At 32.1% G+C, this 19,437-nt stretch overlaps 2 protein-coding genes across 3 annotated transcripts; one reads left to right on the forward strand and one right to left on the reverse strand.

The window, feature by feature from the left end:
- Positions 1-2,795: 2,795 nt before the first annotated feature.
- On the reverse strand, positions 2,796-6,060 carry LOC145069832 (uncharacterized). The gene is made up of 7 exons (XM_079016775.1): positions 5,758-6,060; positions 5,132-5,178; positions 4,902-5,043; positions 4,648-4,804; positions 4,409-4,538; positions 4,043-4,192; positions 2,796-3,156 (listed from the first exon to the last, which is right to left on the reverse strand). Exons 1-7 carry the CDS (start codon positions 5,939-5,941, stop codon positions 3,007-3,009), a joined length of 960 nt encoding a protein of 319 aa, XP_078872901.1. The 5' UTR covers positions 5,942-6,060; the 3' UTR covers positions 2,796-3,006.
- A 6,935-nt stretch (positions 6,061-12,995) lies between these two features.
- Positions 12,996-17,437, forward strand: ARC3 (GTP binding protein). Of its 2 annotated transcripts, none has more exons than XM_079015573.1 (16): positions 12,996-13,483; positions 13,667-13,725; positions 13,816-13,884; positions 14,012-14,142; positions 14,229-14,277; positions 14,370-14,482; positions 14,564-14,635; positions 14,722-14,832; positions 14,928-15,109; positions 15,448-15,675; positions 15,771-15,805; positions 15,899-16,266; positions 16,504-16,608; positions 16,693-16,830; positions 16,896-17,062; positions 17,202-17,437. In XM_079015573.1, exons 1-16 carry the CDS (start codon positions 13,152-13,154, stop codon positions 17,275-17,277), a joined length of 2,235 nt encoding a protein of 744 aa, XP_078871699.1. In that variant the 5' UTR covers positions 12,996-13,151; the 3' UTR covers positions 17,278-17,437. The 2 variants fall into 2 exon arrangements, with proteins under 2 accessions (XP_078871699.1, XP_078871698.1); XM_079015572.1 differs by having other exon boundaries at positions 13,816-13,880; positions 14,008-14,142.
- The last annotated feature ends 2,000 nt before the right edge of the window (positions 17,438-19,437 follow it).

Genomic DNA, 19,437 nt, shown 5'->3' on the forward strand with positions numbered 1-19,437 from the left:
AATAATATATTGGTATGTATAAATCAACTGAAAACACCAATAAGTCTACGTCTTCTTCCAAGAGTTCGAATCAGGGGAGTCGATCCTCCTTCAACGTACAATACAATGACTATGTTTTGTGTGAAGCAAATTAAAACACGAACAAGTTGGACCAAAGAGAATGCAGATAAGAGGTTTGATGGTTGCCTTAATTCTATAGAGGAGGCCAAAGTAAAAGTATCAAGGGCGATTGGATGTATTTCTTCGGGCAACAAAATGATAGGGTGGAAAAGAATAAAATAGTTATTTTAAAGTAATTTTTATAGGGACCATCTGGAGTTCAAAAAGAAAGTCAATGACTAAATATGCACACTACATAAATCATAAAGATCATTCGTATAATTCACTCTAAAATAATTGATATAACAAGTTTAGTTATGGAGAAAAAGATATAAAGTGATGGTTTGTTTTATATAAATAATAATAATAAAGTAGAGTGATTAAAATATAAATTTTAAACAAATTCAGTAACTAATGGTAGCTTAAATAAAGTATAATAATAAAATAAAATATTCAGAAAAATTTAATGACTAATTATAACATTAACGAAGTTGTTTCATGTTATAAACCGACTATCAATAGTTATAATGACTACAATGAAAAATAACAAATAAAAATAAACAAGTTCAGTGACCAATAATAATTTAAATAAAATAATTGACTAAAAATGATCTAAACCTTAATAAAAATTGTTAGACAACACTAAACGTGTACGTACGTACGTAATTAGGAAACTTACAAATTCATTAAACCATAATTAAGTTCCATATCATGTACGTACGTAACAATATCTATTCATCTACGCATGCACAAGAAAGACATGGAAAAAACAACCATTTCAAATCCAATCAGCAACTTTCATCATGAAAAAGATAATAAAAGAATACTCATTACTCTTATGATATTAACTGAAGAGACGCACCCAATCCAAATTTGAGCATGAATATGGCAGAAAGAACCTAATCATTCATCACAATACGTTTGAGAAAACAAACAAAAACATCAAAAAGAAGATAAATAGTTTTGATGGAGTAGGATAGTTTGAAGTTCTATCTTTTGTTCTTATTTATTTTCTTATTCATATAAATTAATGACTTTTACAATCCATTAATTTTTTATTTTAATCCACTTTTATGATTTTGAGTATGTGAGTAGAAAGATAAGCCCTAACAAAAGGTAAAAGGGTATTTGAATTCTACAATATACAAATGACGAAATCAAAATTCCTTTTATATTTTGTTCCTATTTATTAGATGAAGACAAATATCAATCAAAAGAATAAAGTAAAAGAGAGAACTAATGTTCTTTACATGTTATTATTTTATACGAATAGAAAGATAGATAAAAACAAAAATTAAAATATTATTTAATTTTTATATACAAAATATATATACGTGATTGTAATATGATTCAAGAAGACATACAAGGCTATATATATAGCATTGGCCTACATATGTAAAGGCTCAACATAGAAACTGAAATATTGAAACTAAAAAAATGAAATAACCTAAGTTGTCTAGAAAAGGAAACTAGAAGATAGTAGGGTGGGAATCTAATTCTCCTAAATAAAACAACAAGCTACCATATGATAAATAAATAAATAAATAAATAAATAAATCTAAATATGATAAATTTGAAGGTCTTACGTTATTTAAAGTTGATCCACCGTCACTTGTTGACATCGATCATATCAAAACGAATCGATATACAAATCGTCTTTGGTCAAATCCTGTTAAAGAAAAGGTAAAAATCGGCTTAGGCGGCGAAATTATACAACCAAGGTCAAAATCACTAAAAATGGTTTGAGTTGTCAAAATAGTCAAAGAATGCCAAAATTATTACAAAAATTCTTTATTCTACCCAACCCTAACCCCTAGGCCCTAAGAACTATCGCGGTCACAAACTAATAGTACTTACAAACATAATTTTGATGTAACATTTTTCATTATGCAGTGAAGTTTTTTTATATGCTATGTTAATTGTATAGAGACGGATCAATGTTGTTTATAGCTTATTTGTAGTGGGAATAAGCAATAAGCATTAGAGAGAGATATTTATTAAAATTAGCTTATCTAGCTTAATAAGCTGAATTTTATCCAAACACTCAAAGTTAGCTTATTGTGGGTATAAGCAATAAGCACCTCTTTTTTTCCCTATCCAAACATCCCCTAAGACTTCGGCTCACAGGCTATGAATAGTCGATAGACTGCAAGGGTATCACACCGAAAAAACTAAACTACACCAAAAAATTTCTTAAAATATTTTCACCACGCCTAAAAATTTAAGGGTTAACACAAGCTACCCCGGGTTCCTTAGTAGATGTGGCAATGATATTGCGTTCTTATATTTAGATAATTTTATATTCAATTTCAATAACAATTTTGTTAAGTCAAGACTTAAGACAACCAGAGATATGATAATGGCATGTTTTATACCACACTTTTTTTTATATGTTTGAAGGTGTTTTAAAACCTTGTTCTTGAATCACGACATCGATTATAGACAAAGAAAAAGGAAAGGAAAGTATATCAAATTAATATAATTTATAGCTAAACGATCAACCCCATTATATCTTTTGCTAAAATGACTCTAAAATACAAAGAGCGTGTTTGGCACGGAGCTTTTGGAAGCGTTTGAGAGCTTCTAGCTTTTAGCTTTTGACAAAACGCTTTAGTTTAAACAAGCTCCGATTCTAAAAATTACTTCATGTAGCTTTCAACAAAACGCTCCGGAGCTTTTGAAATCAATTTCCATAATTACCCTTAAAAATATATTTATATATTTTTTTATTTTTAATCAATTGTCCTTTTATGTAATTTTATATATTTCAAAAGCTTCCAGCTACTTTTGCCAAACATTCATATTACAAATAAAAGCTACAACTTCCCGCTACCAGCTAACCGCTACCCGCTTCCAGCTACTTTTGCCAAACACGCCCAAAATCCATATCAAACTTCTTCCAAACATTTAATCCTTCGACTTCACATCATGAACCAAAGCTTTAATGCAAAGACGAGGCTTAGCCATAATCAGCTTTCGTGGAAGAACGGATACAGCACCGACAGGTGACCCTTTTGGTAGCCCAGAAATTGGCAGAAGCTCAACAAGAACAGTCAGCTGCAAATTTCAACAGTAAATTGCAATTTTGGTCCCTGAGTATAGATGATTTTTGCAATTTTGGTCCAAAAACGTTGTTTTTATCTTGCAGTTTTGGTACTTATTTGAGGTTCTTGTAACGTTTTTAGTCCTCGTTCCAGTAAAATGTCTGCTTTTGGTCCATGAGTATAACAGATTTTCACAATTTTGGACCAGATTATAACTGAATTTCACAAATTTAGTCCAAAAAGGTTTATTTTTCTTGCAGTTTTGGTCCTTTGTGAGGTTCTTGTAACGTTTTTAGTCCTTGTTCCAAATAAAATGGCTACTTTTGGTCCCTGAGTATACCTGATTTTCGCAATTTTAGTCCAAAAAGTTTTTTTTCTTGCAGTTTTGGTCCAAAACTCCTAATTAAGGTTCTTGTAACGTTTTTGGTTATTGTTCCAAGTAAAATGACTACTTTTGCTCCCTGAGTATAACAGTTTTTTGCAATTTTAGTCCAAAAAGTTTTTTTTTCTTGCAGTTTTGGTACTTATTTGAGGTTCTTCTAACGTTTTGTCCTTTTTCCAAGTAAAATGACTACTTTTGGTCCCCGAGTATAGCTGATTTTTGCTAATTTGATCCCAAAAATATAGTCATTTAGCTTGGAACAAGGACTAAAAATGTTACAGAAACCTCAAACAAGAACCAAAGTTGCAAGAGAAACCTTTTACAATGGTCAAGATATATAAAAAAAAAAGAGTAAACTGCAAAAATGATAATTTTTTCGGTTTAGATCCAAAAAATAAATCTTTTTCAATAAATGGCTGTTCTTTCATGGTTCTGGTCCCTCCATTTGACTTTTATAAATTTTGATCTGTTAAGCACTTGTAAAAATGACTATTTTACCCCCACTTGAAATCCATACCTCTGGACATTTCAAATCAACAACCGAATCTGAGACAATACTTTTAACAGCACCAGCTACAACCTCAAAGCATTTGCTTCTATCCAGCATTCCATTCCCACCTTTCAATTCTGTCTCCTCAATTCCTCTCCTGTTGTATCCTACTGCAAACTATGGAATTATTTTATAAGTCTTGCTACAAATTTAGTTTCTATAAAACATAAAACTTGCATATGAACTTACAATATTTTTACAAATTTAGGCATTTTGTAACCAACCTTTAATAAGTGGTCAAGTTTTTGCTTATATGGCAGATGATGTGGATGACAACATGGCAAGAACCGGTGCCACATCATCAGTTTTTATAGGTTTTAAGTTAAAAATTACCTTTATAGGTCGATTAAGATCCTTTCCTTCATTATTCATGAAATCAGCAACAAGCTTGGATACAAGAATGCAAAGCTCTTTCTCATGCAAAACACAAGTCATTTGGATTGGTAAGATCCTATTGCACCAACTGCAACAAAAGAGTAAAAAAAAAACAATTTTTTTTTTATAAATTTGCCTCATAATGAGTGTTTCTTTTTTACTTGATACAGAAAAAAAAACATCATTAAGTAACTTACAGTGGTGCTTTTAGACTTGAAGATTCCAAAGATTGCATGATGTTTGACAAAATGGCCACAACATCAGGACAATTGTCATGTGAAAATGTAAGCAAAAGCAAACCACTTCTTGTCAGCTTAATAAGTGAAAGAGGATCAGATCTTTCTGTATTTGCATCTGAAACCACAAATGTGAATCATATTGTCTTCATTAACTATTATTTGGCATAATTTGAGATCTAATATACAAATTAAACTAAAATGTAGAAAAATACCAGTGTTTTCATCAAGAATCTTGTTTTCTATATCATTGGTGCATTCCTCTTCTGTTTCATTAACTACTTTTCTTCTTTTTGTAACAACATTTTGAGGGTCTTCCTCTTGTTCAGAACCACAAGTATTTATTGATCCAAGATACTGCAAAAATAGATGGTGATCACTATGAACATATCAACACAGATTTATGTATCATTTAACAGATTCATGGTTGCAATAGACACCAAACCTTGTTGAGGATGGACATGGCTTCTTTTGTGGCACTTTTCTCCCTTTCTGAAGAAAAAAAAAAGATCATATTTCAACTTGGTAACTTCATTTGGATAAGTAACATATGCTTTGAGAGTAAGAGATTATTAGTGATAATGAGCCAAGGTATACGATTTGACTTCATGTAGATATATAATAGTAACCATGTAATAAATGGACATATTGAAGGATTAAATCAATGGCCCGATTATAACTAAATTCTGGCATTTCCTATTTCCTAACTTGATTAACAATCTGAACTTGACCTTCTGTGTTCTATGAGTTACCTGAATCTTATGATGAGGTACATTGTTGATTTTTATAACATAATGAAGAATTAATTCAAGTTCAAAACACTATAATCAGGATTTCAGAAGATACATTGATCAGACCACCTAAATCTTTAATTAGGGTTTAGGTGTACATCGGTACTTTTAATTCACTTTGGGTTTTTTTTTTTTTTTTTTTTTTAATTTGATCGTTGTCTGTCTTCCTCTTTACGAATTTCCATTAATCAAGTCTCAATTTTTGATGCAAGTACATAATACATAAACAAGGTACACGCATAATCATGCAACATACAAAGATATAGAGCAAGGTACGAACTGATAGGGCATGTAATGAGGAAACCAGAGAAGGAGCGATCGAGGAAGGAAGCTGGGGCTTTGTAATCGTAGCGAGGGATGCTAATTACAGCCGAATGCTGCTCCCATGGCTTCATTTCTCCAGGTGCGTCATCTTTTCGAAATCTCTTATTGATCACTTCTTTTGCTACTTCACATTCGGCCATGGCAGATAGGCACTTTGTTATGTATTCAGTTGAGAGATGAAACGTTCTCGACCGGCTCTGTGCTTGAACGGTGGTTTTCACTTGGAACGAAAGGGGTGGTTCACAAAACCTGATAAACTTCTCTAGTCAATTTTAGGTCTACAAATTCAAATATTTTAGATGTTTAATAATTAACTAAAAAAAGTGTTTGTTTTATTCTTTTTAAAATTGAAACTATTCTAATAATAATGAGAACAAATTATAAAAAATGTTAGAGGATAAAAGATGGGATAATTAAAGTGGAAGTCGCAAAAATAACGTGGAATAAACATGTGATATAACATTATTGGATAAGACAATGAACTTGCCGGTCAAAGTTTTTTAGACTGGAGTCGATCACCAAAAAATTAAGGAAAAAAAAATTGAGATGGTTTCAGACATGTTCAATGACAAACGATGATTCTAGCTAGGAGGGATGGAGAAGGACATCGTCGATGGTGTAGAAGGAGATGATGTATGAATTCAATGGAGTCTAGGTTATTGTTAAGGGTTTGGTTAGACATGAGTTTCAAATTTGTCTATATACTCTATGGAGTCGATTTGTACTATGCAACATAAGGTAGACAAATGTGTCTCACTTATTAATATTCAACATAGTTTAGATTGTTCAGGTATGAGGTGTTATCGATAGAAAAATCATGGAACATCATTTTGGGTCGAGATCAGTGTTATCGATAGTGATAGCAAAGTAATAGCGACAACCTACATATATGCTATGTAGCGATAACAATGAAATATCGACATCTATTTCACTTTTAGCAATTTCCTATTAAAAAATTAATACTAGTTTTACATACACCTATTTAGAAATTATAGCTAATAAATAAGCTAGACACTTATATTATTAGCTCAAATAAGTTCTAAAAATAAGAAATGTCTCTAACTAGGGTGAAAATGACCATTTACCTAGAGTAGACAAAAATGAACTTTTATGCGAGACGGTTTTATAAAATCCGCCAAAAATTATAGAAAAATCATATGGAGGAGTGTAAGCACCAGTTTTAAAGCTAAGTACCTGATATATCTTCAACAATTTTGAAAAATGTAGAGTTTAAGGTGGCCAAAACAGGTCCCGAACAGACCTTAATTTATTATATAGAAATATGAAATTTAAACCTTTAGTCTATTCACATAATTATGGAAAATGAATAGCTAAATTTAACTAAAACTATTATTATTATTATTATTATTAAGAAGTATGAAGGGCAAGCAGGTGTTAGTGGGTCCCAAGTTGCTTTGCTTTTGGAGGTGAGTTCCTCACTACATCGTGTTGTGTTATATCTTCTTTATAATAGCTCGTGTGTACTAGGTATGTATTGTTTATGCATGTAATACTAGGATTCTAGGATGGGTAGAGTCTAGTGGTTTGTCTCACGTATTGAGGACTAAGCATGGTAGGACTCGACGCATCCGAGTGGGGATTAGGCATGGCCAATGTGCCCTAATGGGTTCAGGTACGGTGGATAGGGCTTAGCCAATGTGTTCCAAGGGCTCGATGTACTACGTAAGGGGGTCATGCTTAGCTAATGTGTCCTACTAGGAGTATGTTTGTTACTGATGTATTCTTTGATATGCATGCGTGATTATATGTTTGATACTGTTTGTATCTGTGAATAGGGTTAGGTTGATATGATATGATATTGTGTATGTTTGGAATTCACTAAGCTTTTTCATTACTCCTTTTTGCATTAAAAATATTGTTTGAGGTACACAGGATGCCCGGACATAATTGTATACATTGGCTCGATGCAGGATGTTGGTTTTTTAATCTTGAATAATAATGTTTTCATAAATACTTTTGAAATATGAATTAAAAATAGTTTTTGTAATTTTTAATAGATATTGGGTTTGGTTTTGAATTTATTTTGAATAAAAGTGATTAAGTCGATGATTTATGAAATTTTTAAAAGTTCAAATATAATGCGCATTTTAGGATGTTACAGTTTGACAAAAAGAAAATTACTTTTAAAACAACTTCTCATTAACCCTTAAAAAAAAGGTCTTAAGAAGTTAGAATTTATAACTTTTCGAGTAAATTACTGAAATCGTCCCTGTGGTTTGGTCAAAATTGCACGTTTGGTCCCTAACTATTTTTTTTGCACTCGGATCGTCCATGTGGTTTCATTTTGTTGCGTTTTTCGTCCCTATGGTTTGGTAAAAATTGCATGTTTGGTCCCTAACTTTATGTATGTAAGAGACGAAAAATGCAACAAAACCAAACCATAGGGACGAAAAACGCAACAAAATCAAACCATGGGGACGATCTAAGTGCAAAAAAAAAAGTTAGGGACCAAATATGCAATTTTGACCAAACCATAGGAACGATTTCAATAATTTACTCTAACCTTTCAAAACTCCTTATGACTTATTGAGTTGTAAAAGTCAATATCACCTTAAAATACCCTTAAGCTAAGATGAATACTTTTAAAAAAAATAATGTATTGACTTATTAACTTTTTCCCACCATAAAAACTAATGTAAACATTTAAAAAGTCAATAAGTCATTTTGTCTAAAAATCCTTTTAAGGATCAAAATGAAATCTTAAACACCCTCTTTATAATAAAAGTTAACATTATTAGCTTTAGTGACCAAAACTACAAGACAATGAGACATGAAGGGTTTCCTATGTGCAAAACTCTAAAACTAAACTAAAAATGCAAATTTTTTTTAGAAAGTTTGGGCATTTCTTCTTATTAGTTTACATACAAAACATCAAACCCCGTCTCAATTATGTATTTATAATATATTAAATAATATACCTAACACATAATTTACGATATGTATCACTTTTCAATTGTGTAACGCTACTCATCCATAAAAGTTGCTTGGTTAATGTGGATGGCTACAACATGAGTCTTGTATGAAAAGAAGATCCGATGAAACATCATGAATTTTTTTATAGGGTAGTAGTTAAGCCTGATATGATGTACGATCTGAATGTTGTTCGAACAAAGGTGCATAAGCAGGAAGATGAAAGTAATAGAAACGAGAATGTTTGCGGTGGACATGTGGTAGAACTCTTATAGATAGAATCTTAAAGGGAAAATGACACATATAGCCTACGAACATTTTAGAGTTTACCCTTTTAGTCACTAAATTTTTTTTATGGCTTTATGAGGGAACTAAGTTGTGGGTAACCTATTCTTTTAGACTATTTACTTTTAGTCGGCTTGGATAATAGATAGATCAAACTTGGGCCTCATCTTTCTCTTTCTCTCTCTCTCACTCTCTCTCTCTCTCTCGTAACTTGTTGCAACAAGGAAGAAGGAGCTTCATCTTCTCCTTTTCTCTTCCGACCACACAACAACCCCAACACCACTACATCACCACAGCTACGTAACAGACCACCGCAGACCCACCGTGAACCACCACCATTGGTCAGTTGTTGTAAACCAACAACCCTTATTTTCGTCATATGTTCAGAAAATCAATCACCACCATCGTTTCAGTTGTTGTGACCACCGGATACCACCCAACACCACTTTCCAGCCACCACCTACCACCATCAAGCGCCCATCACCGCCACTGCTGTGAAATTTCGACCACCACCAAGTCCCTCCTTTTCCCCACTCATTTTCCCATCGAATTCAAGAAGAAACGAAGTAGCAGAAGGCCGTTAGAGCAACCCCTTGTTGCACACCACCACCGACTGCCCTTCCACCACCGTTTGATGCTGCTGCCGCTGACAATCTTTAGTTACCACCATTGTTCGTTGCAGTTGCCGTCAGTAAGCCATCTCCACCCTCGAAATGTTGATTGTGTATTATGTGCCTCCGATCGAACCCCAGGTCGTTTCCCTTGAATTTTTTTTCTTCCATGGCTCATACCTTTAATCGCGAATCGAAAGAAGACGTTGAACAATTCAAACTTACGTTCCATTTATTTAATTTCAACCATGGAATTTGCTGACTATTACTAATGGTGGTATTTCGGGATTAAGGCTGTGAGGATTTAGAGGGATATGTCATCTTATGTAAGTCAATATAATATCACATGAAATTGGTGGTGAGTGTGGTTAGCCCAAGGAAGATACAGACAAGGATTTGAACAAGTTTCATCCATTTGTGTATAACACTTCTGGTCAAGTGACAAAAGCAACTTACTGCACAGGTTTGTTGGAGAGGTTTGAATTTTAGATCCAATTAAAGTATATGAAAGAGAGATAGTTGTCGACCCCTTTTATCATTTTTAATTATTGAAATGTAAAAATATGTGAGCTGTCATAAGGGGTAACCCGGTTACCCCTTTGTTTTCTCAAAAAGGACGTTTTAGACTTGACACAACCAACTTTGTTTCCTTAAAAGACACATAAATAACATTAGAGACTGAATGAGTAAACCCTAAAAAGTTCGTGATTATATGTGTCATTTTCTCAATCTTGAATGCAACATTTAAAAATACATTATGTGTGGCATTGATCATCGAAAAATTGAGAGGAAGAAGATTGTGACGGTTGCGAGGTGGAATCGGTCACCATGGATGAGAGGGGAGGAGAGGACGTCCAAGAAGAAAACATAAAGATAATGTAAAATCAGACATGAAGGAAATGGCTTCTAAGAACACAACCTCATTAAGAATGGTGAAGGCTAATCTAAAGCAATGAATTATCCTATGGCTCTTTTTGTAGATGTGATATATACCTTTAATGTGCTTTTCCAATGTTTGTTTCTCACGCATTTTCACTCGGTTCCTCCATTTTGTCCCTAATTCAACTGCATGCATTTGCTTTTGTGATTAATTGTTAATATATGTTTTTGTTGTATTTATGTACCGTTTTCCTATATTTTTTTTCCACGAGTTACATATGCTTAATCACATGTTAGAGAACATCTAATGAATGAAGTCGTTTTGTCCGAAGTGAAGGCATAACTTGTGTAATCAACTTCCCTTAAGTATACTCTAGTAGACTTATGGGCTACCTAGGCCCAATCCAGAGGATGTGCAACACACCTTGAGGTCGCCCACGATCCACGTTTCACGGGCCTTGAAAGTTGAAACTTTAGGATATGGAGTAGATAAATTGATAGACATTCAATATTGACCCAAATTAACATATGCAACTTTTTGGACCTAGGATAAAAGGCATTCGGCTAGCCCAAATCAAGATTGGAATTTTAGAATTAAATATGTGAAAATGTTGCATCAAAATATATGGAATTCAAAGATCAAAAAGAAAGGCGAAGAGTAATGTCAAAATGGGGAAATGGTAATAATTTGTAAAACTGATATCCTCCACATGGCAATGGTCGAAGCCCTTATAGATAGAAATGATTGTTTTGTTAAAGGGTTGAATCAACCCCATAAATCTTACTTCTTAATTTCAAATTTCAAGTTTTAATAGTTACATGAACTCGATTTTTGTTTTGTTTTTTTGTATGACATAAATCAATTTTGAATTCATAGATTAAGTGTGAATTTAACATTTTAAATGTCAACTTTAATATGTCTATACCCATTCAAATGCAAGTTCTCAAATTAAAATCGAACCGTTTGTGATGTTTGTGAACTTTACGGCAACCAGAAACATGCAACAACACACAAACTTATTCATTTGTCTGTCAAATTAATTATTGATAATTTGATATTAGTCATTTGTTTCAATTATTTGCTTTGTGCCAAAATCGTATTTGTCGTCTGCGATATGCTTAATCGTGAACATCATCTCACTTCTCTTGTGCATCATTTTGTTCTGTTGGTCATGATATTTGATAAGCCATATACAGTCTTTAGTTGTTTATACATGCAAAAAGTCAAAACTTCTAATTGTAATGGAGTTAAATTTTAAATTTTATGGAATATAGTTGCTTTAATGGACAATGATTAGGTTTATTAGTAACTTAGTTTGTAGGAATTATTGAATTGGATGTGATTTACATGTTATATTTTAGAGAGATCCTCTCTAATAAATGAAAGTTTTTTTTTTTTTTTTTTTTTTTTTTTTTTTTTTTTTTTGCCACTTGTCACACTCTTATTCAATTTGCAAAATGTCATTTTGTGGTTATTTTGAATTTTTTTTTCACATGTCACTTTATGAGTTTTTCTATTTTATTAAATTCCACATAATATTTTAATTTAATAATTACAATAAATACAGTAATAAATGGATATCAGTTTCATTAATTAACTTACTTTTTAATTTCAGAATTCATAAAATTAAAGCATATTAGTTTCTTTTGTTTATTTATTTAAATTATTTGTTTAAATTTAAAAGATAAAAAACATTTTCATTATAATAATTTATTGTTTTTCTTATTTTTTTTTATAAATTCAAAGTTTTTAAATATTTAGACATTTATATTTAACTTTTTTTTTTTAAATTAACCTATATAATACATGGGTCTCACAACTAGAGGTGCAAATGAGTCAAGCTACTCGTGAGCTACTCGGGATCGGCTCGTTAAAAATTCGACTCGAAACCGGTTTTAAACGAGCCCGAGCCGAGCTCGAGCTTAATATTAAGCTTGTTTATTAAACGAGCTCGAGCTCGAGCCTATGTCACTAAGCTCGATTAGGCTCGCGAGCCTAAACGAGCCTTTATCTAATATAATTTATTATTATTTTCTTATATTAAAATAAAAACATATTTGGGAAATTATGGATTTCGGGTATTAGTAGACGAGTTTTTTAACGAGCTTGAGCCGAGCTTAAGCTTATTTCGGCACATCAAACGACAAACGAGCCGAGCTCGAGCCCGAGCCGAGCTTGTATAATTCTTTACGAGCTCGAGCTGAGCTCAGTAAAAAAAAGCTTGAGCTCGGCTCGACTCGTTTGCACCCCTACTCACAATTAATGTTTATTATTAGTGTGATAGAGTTTCCGAATCTTCACAAAGATTACTTTATCACTTCCTTCTTTTCTTTTTGTACGTAGTTATCATTCAAAGATAAAAATTAAGAGTCTATGTTCAAATCTTTAACTTTGAAGGGTTGCTGTTGTAAATAATAGACCCGACCCGATATCCATTGTTTTTGAGTTGCATCTCATTCCATCCAAAACATACATAAATGGTAACTGAGATTCTTGTCCTTGCCTCCTTGGTTATCCTCAATCAATCGCTACTGTAACTCTGAAGGTGGAAGTATTCCGGTGATGCGTCGCCGCTAAGTGTCGACATGGCCGACGCCTCCTCGTGAACCCATCGATTTTCTCTTGATATTCTCCTGCATCTCCATGGAGCTCCCATTAACAGCAATCAATATCTCTATCAGACTCTCTTCACCTTCACTCTTTCCTAAACGTTCATTCGATGGGCACTGTAAATACCATTGCCGGTTCCCCTTGAGAAGATTACAATTTAGTAGTAATTCGAAACGCCTCCGCCGAATCAAATCGAGTTTCGACAAACATTCGTCTTCGTCTACACCAATATTGAGCAGAGAGAGGGCTTTGAATTTATGGGAAGAAACTGAGGTTGTGGAAGTAATTGGGATTGGAAGTCGGAAGGATGCAGTTCTTGACTTCTGTTTGCGTTCTTCATCGCTTTCACGACGCTTACGGTTCTGGTATGCATAATTAACCTAATGTATGCGTACTGTAGAATGCTTTACGACTTTCTTTTCATTTGATGTGGATTTTGGAATCATATGCTTATTTGGGATGTGTAAATGAAGAAATAAAGAAGCAATCGACTCATGTGTAAAGATGATTGCTTTATCCCTTTCTAAAATTGTGCTGTATTGTTGCAGGAATATCATTGTGGAAGAAGCATTCAAGGTGCAATTACAACAACGAATACTTGGGGATGGTGAGCTTTTGCATATCTCCATGGACATAGTTAATATATTTGCATGAAGTTTCTTTTATAAGTGACTAGATTTGATGTTCCATTTTGCAGAGATCACCAAAACATTTGTGGAAGAATCTGTAGCCATGAAGTCACATTCAAAAGCTGTTATACTTGTTTGTACATTCCTTAACTCTTACCTACATTAAACTCTTCAAGTACATAAACAAAAGATTAAACAAATATATCAGATTGATTGCCATTAAATTTAACTTCGTTAAAACTTTCTTTGGTTTTCTCTAGGTAGCTGGGGCATCTTATGGATCAGATCTTACTGTTTTACATGATATATTTGAATCGATAAAGCTTGCAAATGGCTTTGTTGTGACTATCATTCTGAAGCCTTTTAGATTCGAAGGACAAAGGCGCCAAAACGAGGTTTGTTTTATTTATTTACTTAATAAAATGTATAAGAAGAAGAAGACAAACAATAAAAATAATGCAATGATATGTTTTATTTTCAGGTGAAAGACCTGATGTATAAGCTTGAGGGACTTACAGATTTCTGTATCAGTGAGTATTGTTTCATATATATATGATATATCTACCAATTTTTTTTTTCTTTTTCAATGATATATCTACCATTTTTTTTTTCTGTTCCACAGTGATTGATGCAGATGCACTTCTAGAAAAAGATCTTGTAACTTTGGATGAGGCATTACAGATTGCAAATAATGCTGTTTTAATGGCATTAAATGCAGTTTCCATTCTCACATCTGTAAGTAATCAAGATATTTTATATCTTCATATGTTAAATGTCCTTTTAACTTTGTGATCTTAATCATCTTATCATTTTCAGGAGTGCAACAAAAAGTTTGTAAGTATACCACATGAGAGTATGAAAGAACTTGGAGTCACAGATCTTAAAAAAGTACATTTCTATAACACATCTATGTTACTTATTGTTTATGTTAGGAATAATCACATAATGACATAAATGACCAAAATGGACATCAGATTTTAGGAAGCTATAAGGAGGCAAAAATTGGATATGGGATTGGTAATGACATTGAAGCTTCAGTTGCTCAAGCCATATATGATTGCCCTTTTCTTGGATCCGGTGTAAAGGTTTGTTGAAAATAAATACAATATTTCATCATTTTGATGATATAAATCTTTAATTTTCTTATGTTTTTTTGTCATATGACTTTCTGAAATTCCAGGGCTTAAATGGAATTGTTGTATTCATCCTCGCCAGCTCAGCAATCATTAACAGGAGTGATTTGGATGGCATTTTGCGTAATTTTCGTCAAGTTGCGGAATGGGAGGGCGATATTGTAATTTCAGTAGTTCATGAACCGGATATGAATCCAAACTCAATTGCAACGACCATATTCACTATCGGGTAATCGAGGGTGTTTTGGTCTTTAATAAGAAAAAGGAAGAATGGAATTGAATTCTGGCGGAATCCAACAGGAATTCAAATCCATTCTTTCTTTTCTTATTAAAGACCAAAATACCCTTGTTATATATTGAAATAAATGAAATTAAAAAGTTTAATTATGAAGTGAAAATATGAAAAATATTTCATTTTTATCATTGAATTCTACTCCATTTCCTACCAACCAAACACATGACAAACTTGCTATTGTCATTCTCAGTTCTTCTTATTAATGATGAAAATACCCTTATTCTTGTTTTTCTTCAATTTCTTTTGACACACTTTCCTTGTGCTATTCTCAGTTATATCAAACAGGAGTCTCCTAAAAAAGACAGCATAATTTCTAGAATGTTCCAAAGTTTTCCTTACATTTTCAACATTCTGAGACCACATTCACACCCTGAAACAATTCAAGAAAAAGAAAAATATAAAAACCAAAATGTAAATTCCATCAATGGTTCCCATAATTGGTCTTCAGAACTTCAGTCAATATTGACAGATGCTACTACTGATGCAAAAACTTTTTCAAGGTTTGTTTTCTTTCTTCATTCTAATTAAAAAAAAAGAACTTATATTATCATCTTCAATTTTTTTTTTAATTTCATTTATTTCTTTCCTTTTCTAGGGATCATGGTGTCACTGAACAAAATACTGCTGAAGGTAGAAGTAGAATTCCATTGTGTGTTTCCGCAACTCATCGAGGGCGTTATAGTCCAAACTAATATATTTTTTTAATTACATAATTTTTTTTAGGATCAATGACACTTGAAAGGGAGCTTCTGATTAACAAAAGGCCAGGGTTTCTTACTAATGATGAAACAGTGAATGATACAAATAACTCTGGTGATTCTTTAATGCTTGACAATTTGAACCCTTATAAACTTCCAGTTGGTGTAAAACTATCAGGAGACATGAAAGATTGTCCCAAGGGCACAAGGGTCATTTACCACCCGGAGGAAAGTAGTGAACTTGAAACGAAGGATGAGATTCGGTTTCCTGTAAGCATGTCATTTGATGAATCCATTGATGCTACTTCACAAACACCAATGGATTTTAACAGTAATAAAAATGGTGTTTCCAAGAAAAATGGAAGACTTTCTGCTCGTGCTGCATCTATGCTGGTGAGAATTTAAATGAATTTTTTTTTTTTACTTTTATCTGTATTTTGATCAAGGGTAAAATGGTCATTTAGTATTGTATTTTACTTTTATGCATTATTATGGTTCTTTAAAAAGATTATGCCAAGACGTTGCGTTGAAATTATTAAAACACTTGCATTTGTATCATTTACAGACGAAGGGTAAAATGGTCATTTTTAGAATCTTTTAACTTTAATAAAATTTCACAATATGATGCAGGAATCTGAACGTGAGTCCCAGAAAAAGTGGAGTCCTGTGGTGGAAATAAACTATCGTGGAGGTATATATGTAGGGAGGTGTCAGGGAGGTCTTCCAGAAGGAAAGGTATATATCTAGAAGGTTCTAGAACTTTTGTCATTATGTATAAAAGTACTGAAACCTTAAAAACTTAACAAGGTTGTTTTATAGGGTCGTTTGTCACTGGGTGATGGAAGCATGTATGATGGGTTATGGCGTTATGGTAAAAGATCAGGCTTGGGTACATTTTGTTTCAGTAATGGAGATATTTTTCGTGGGTCATGGAGAGATGATGTCATGCATGGAAAAGTAAGAATTAAATAATATTTTATAATAAAGATATAAAAAAATAACATGAAAATATTTATATGTAGGGATGGTTTTACTTTCACACGGGAGATAGGTGGTTTGTGAATTTTTGGAAGGGAAAGGCGAACGGAGAAGGGCGTTTTTATTCAACAAATGGTGATATATTTTTTGGTCATTTTAAAAATGGATGGCGAAATGGTCAATTTCTATGTATTGATGTCAGTGGATCAAGGTTTGTATTTCATTCATCCTTACAACCTTCTAATAAATGATTTAAATTTTTCAAGGAGTCTCTTTAGATTTATTATATTACAAATTACTAAACGACTATATTAATTAACCCTTTGGTTTGTGTTTATGGTTTTTTGTAGATATGTTGAGATTTGGAATGAAGGCGTGTTAGTAAGCCGTAAGAAGTTGGAGTCTGATGATGGTTTTGCTGGATAAAGATATAACCTTTTGTTTTTTTTTAATTTTTACTATGCCTCTTTATTTTCATTGTAGAGAGATTCGTGTGTATTTGTATGTATATATATGATATATGTATGTATCAACAAATTATATTTAGTCATTGGTAAGTAACTAATAGTGGTTTTCTTATTCAAAATTGCTCTTTTTAAATCTATCTTATATGATACGTTTTGAAATTGAAATTTCTTGAGTTGTATATGATTTCATAATTGTGAACATTTTGTATATCGGAGTGTACATGATTGGTATTCAAAAAACAATGGAAAGACTACAAATTGTAGTATATCGGAGAAGATAATTGTGCATTTCATATATTTTTCAATTCATTTAACCCACTTGTAACATCATTATTTTTTTATTTAATTAAATTAGAAAATATAAAATAAAATAAAACGAACTTTTTTTTTTTTTTTTTTTTGAAGAATTGGTTTTGTGAATTTCTAAAAGATAAAATAAAAAAACACTTAAATCCTGAAGAAGAATTTGTTTTGTAAAGTTCTAAAATATTAGGTAGAATTGAACATATAAACCAAATTATATAAAAAAAAGGTCAAAACAAAAATAGAAAAATCTTTTTCTTTTGTGGTAAATAAGACAGCATTAAATCAAAGAACTAAATAGCAGGTTCACAAACCCGTTGGAATAAAAAAAAATAAAAAAAAAAGGAGAACCCATTCCACCTTGTTCAAGGTATGGTTTTCCAGCGATACCCAGTATCGCTCCATCCCATTGCCAAAACCACACATGATTCCCTATTCCATTAAAACCACTACAAAAAAGTTGCTGAACATTTGAATTTTATGGACTTCAATCTTAGGTGGTTACCTACCTCTTTTTTAGGTTGATTTAAGCGGACCACATGGTTTATAGAGTATTGTGTGGGCTGTGTGTTTCTTTGATAGAACAAAATTTATTAGAGCATCCATAAAAGGAAAGTTATTTTTACCTAGTTTTTTTTAGGGAATATATATACTAAAGTCCCAATATTTTTATCAATTTAACAAGAAAGCCGTAAATTTTTTTTTTTTGACGGTAAAGTCCTAACTATCGACAGTTTTTAACATGTTTCCTTTTTTTTTTTTTTTTTTCGATTAGCAGGTAATTAGGACTTTACTGTTAAAAAAAAATAAAAAAAAATAAAGTTTAAGACTTTCTTGTCAAATTATGAATTAAGATTTTACTGTAAAAACAATAAAGTTTAACTTTCTTGTCAAATCCTTGAAAATATTAGGACTTTAGTGTGTGTGTGTGTGTATATATATATATATATATATATATATATATATATATATATCCATTTTTTGGTTAGAAATTTTATAATATGATAATCTTTAAGCATAAGAGTTATTGAAACCTGCTCTGGTTAGCTTGATCATATTGAAATCCTTAACATTTTCTTCTTGTTAAATAGTTTTTTTTTAATCTCAACAATCCGAAATTGAAAAAATGAAGATAATCAAGAAATAAAGAAAGAAGAGGGTTGTGTTGGCTTTTTGCAGTCTTAAAAATGGAGAACTAAAAAACCGAAAAAAATGAAACTACCATTCTTACCACTTCTCCACATTCACACCTTTTTGACTAGGTGTGTGCTGTTTGTGTTTGTACAATATGTCATCTATTTTCAGTTCAAGATTTGGCGGTGAACAAAGAAGAAATATTTACAAGTCTCTCTCTCTTTCTCTCATCCGTTTCCTTGGTCGCTATTATATCAGGGTAAAGATGATAATGGTAAGAAAAACAGTGATGTTGCGACGAAAATCACAATTAAAAGTTATTGGGCTACGAAAATACATTAAAGTCCTAATATTTTCAACGATTTGACAAGAAAGTCCTAAACTTTATTTTTTTGACAGTAAAGTCCTAATTCACGATTTGACAAGAAAGTCCTAAACTTTATTTTTTTAATAGTAAAGTCCTAATTACCAGCTAACCGGAAAAAGGGTAAACGTGTCAAAAACTGCTGGTAGTTAGGACTTTATTGCCAAAAAAATAATTTTAAGATTTTGTTGTCAAATCGATGAAAATATTGAGATTTTAGTGTATATATCCATTTTTAGGGGTCCCATAATATTAATTTTAAGATTTCGTTGTAAAAAACTGCTGGTAGTTAGGACTTTATTGCTAAAAAAATATTTT

The sequence above is a fragment of the Lactuca serriola genome, chromosome 8 (genome assembly GCF_051521515.1).
Source record: "Lactuca serriola cultivar US96UC23 chromosome 8, Lser_US96UC23_V15, whole genome shotgun sequence".
NCBI classification, from domain to species: Eukaryota; Viridiplantae; Streptophyta; class Magnoliopsida; order Asterales; family Asteraceae; genus Lactuca; species Lactuca serriola.

Coding starts and splice junctions, on each gene's coding strand:
- LOC145069832 (XM_079016775.1), bottom strand. CDS start 5,941: ATGGCCGAATGTGAAGTAGCAAAAGAAGTGATCAATAAGAGATTTCGA. Junction 5,044..5,131: donor CCATGTCCATCCTCAACAAG/GTTTGGTGTCTA, acceptor CTATTTTTGCAG/TATCTTGGATCAATAAATAC. Junction 4,805..4,901: donor GATTCTTGATGAAAACACTG/GTATTTTTCTAC, acceptor TTGTGGTTTCAG/ATGCAAATACAGAAAGATCT.
- ARC3 (XM_079015573.1), top strand. CDS start 13,152: ATGGAGCTCCCATTAACAGCAATCAATATCTCTATCAGACTCTCTTCA. Junction 15,110..15,447: donor ACGACCATATTCACTATCGG/GTAATCGAGGGT, acceptor TGCTATTCTCAG/TTATATCAAACAGGAGTCTC. Junction 15,676..15,770: donor GATGCAAAAACTTTTTCAAG/GTTTGTTTTCTT, acceptor TTCCTTTTCTAG/GGATCATGGTGTCACTGAAC.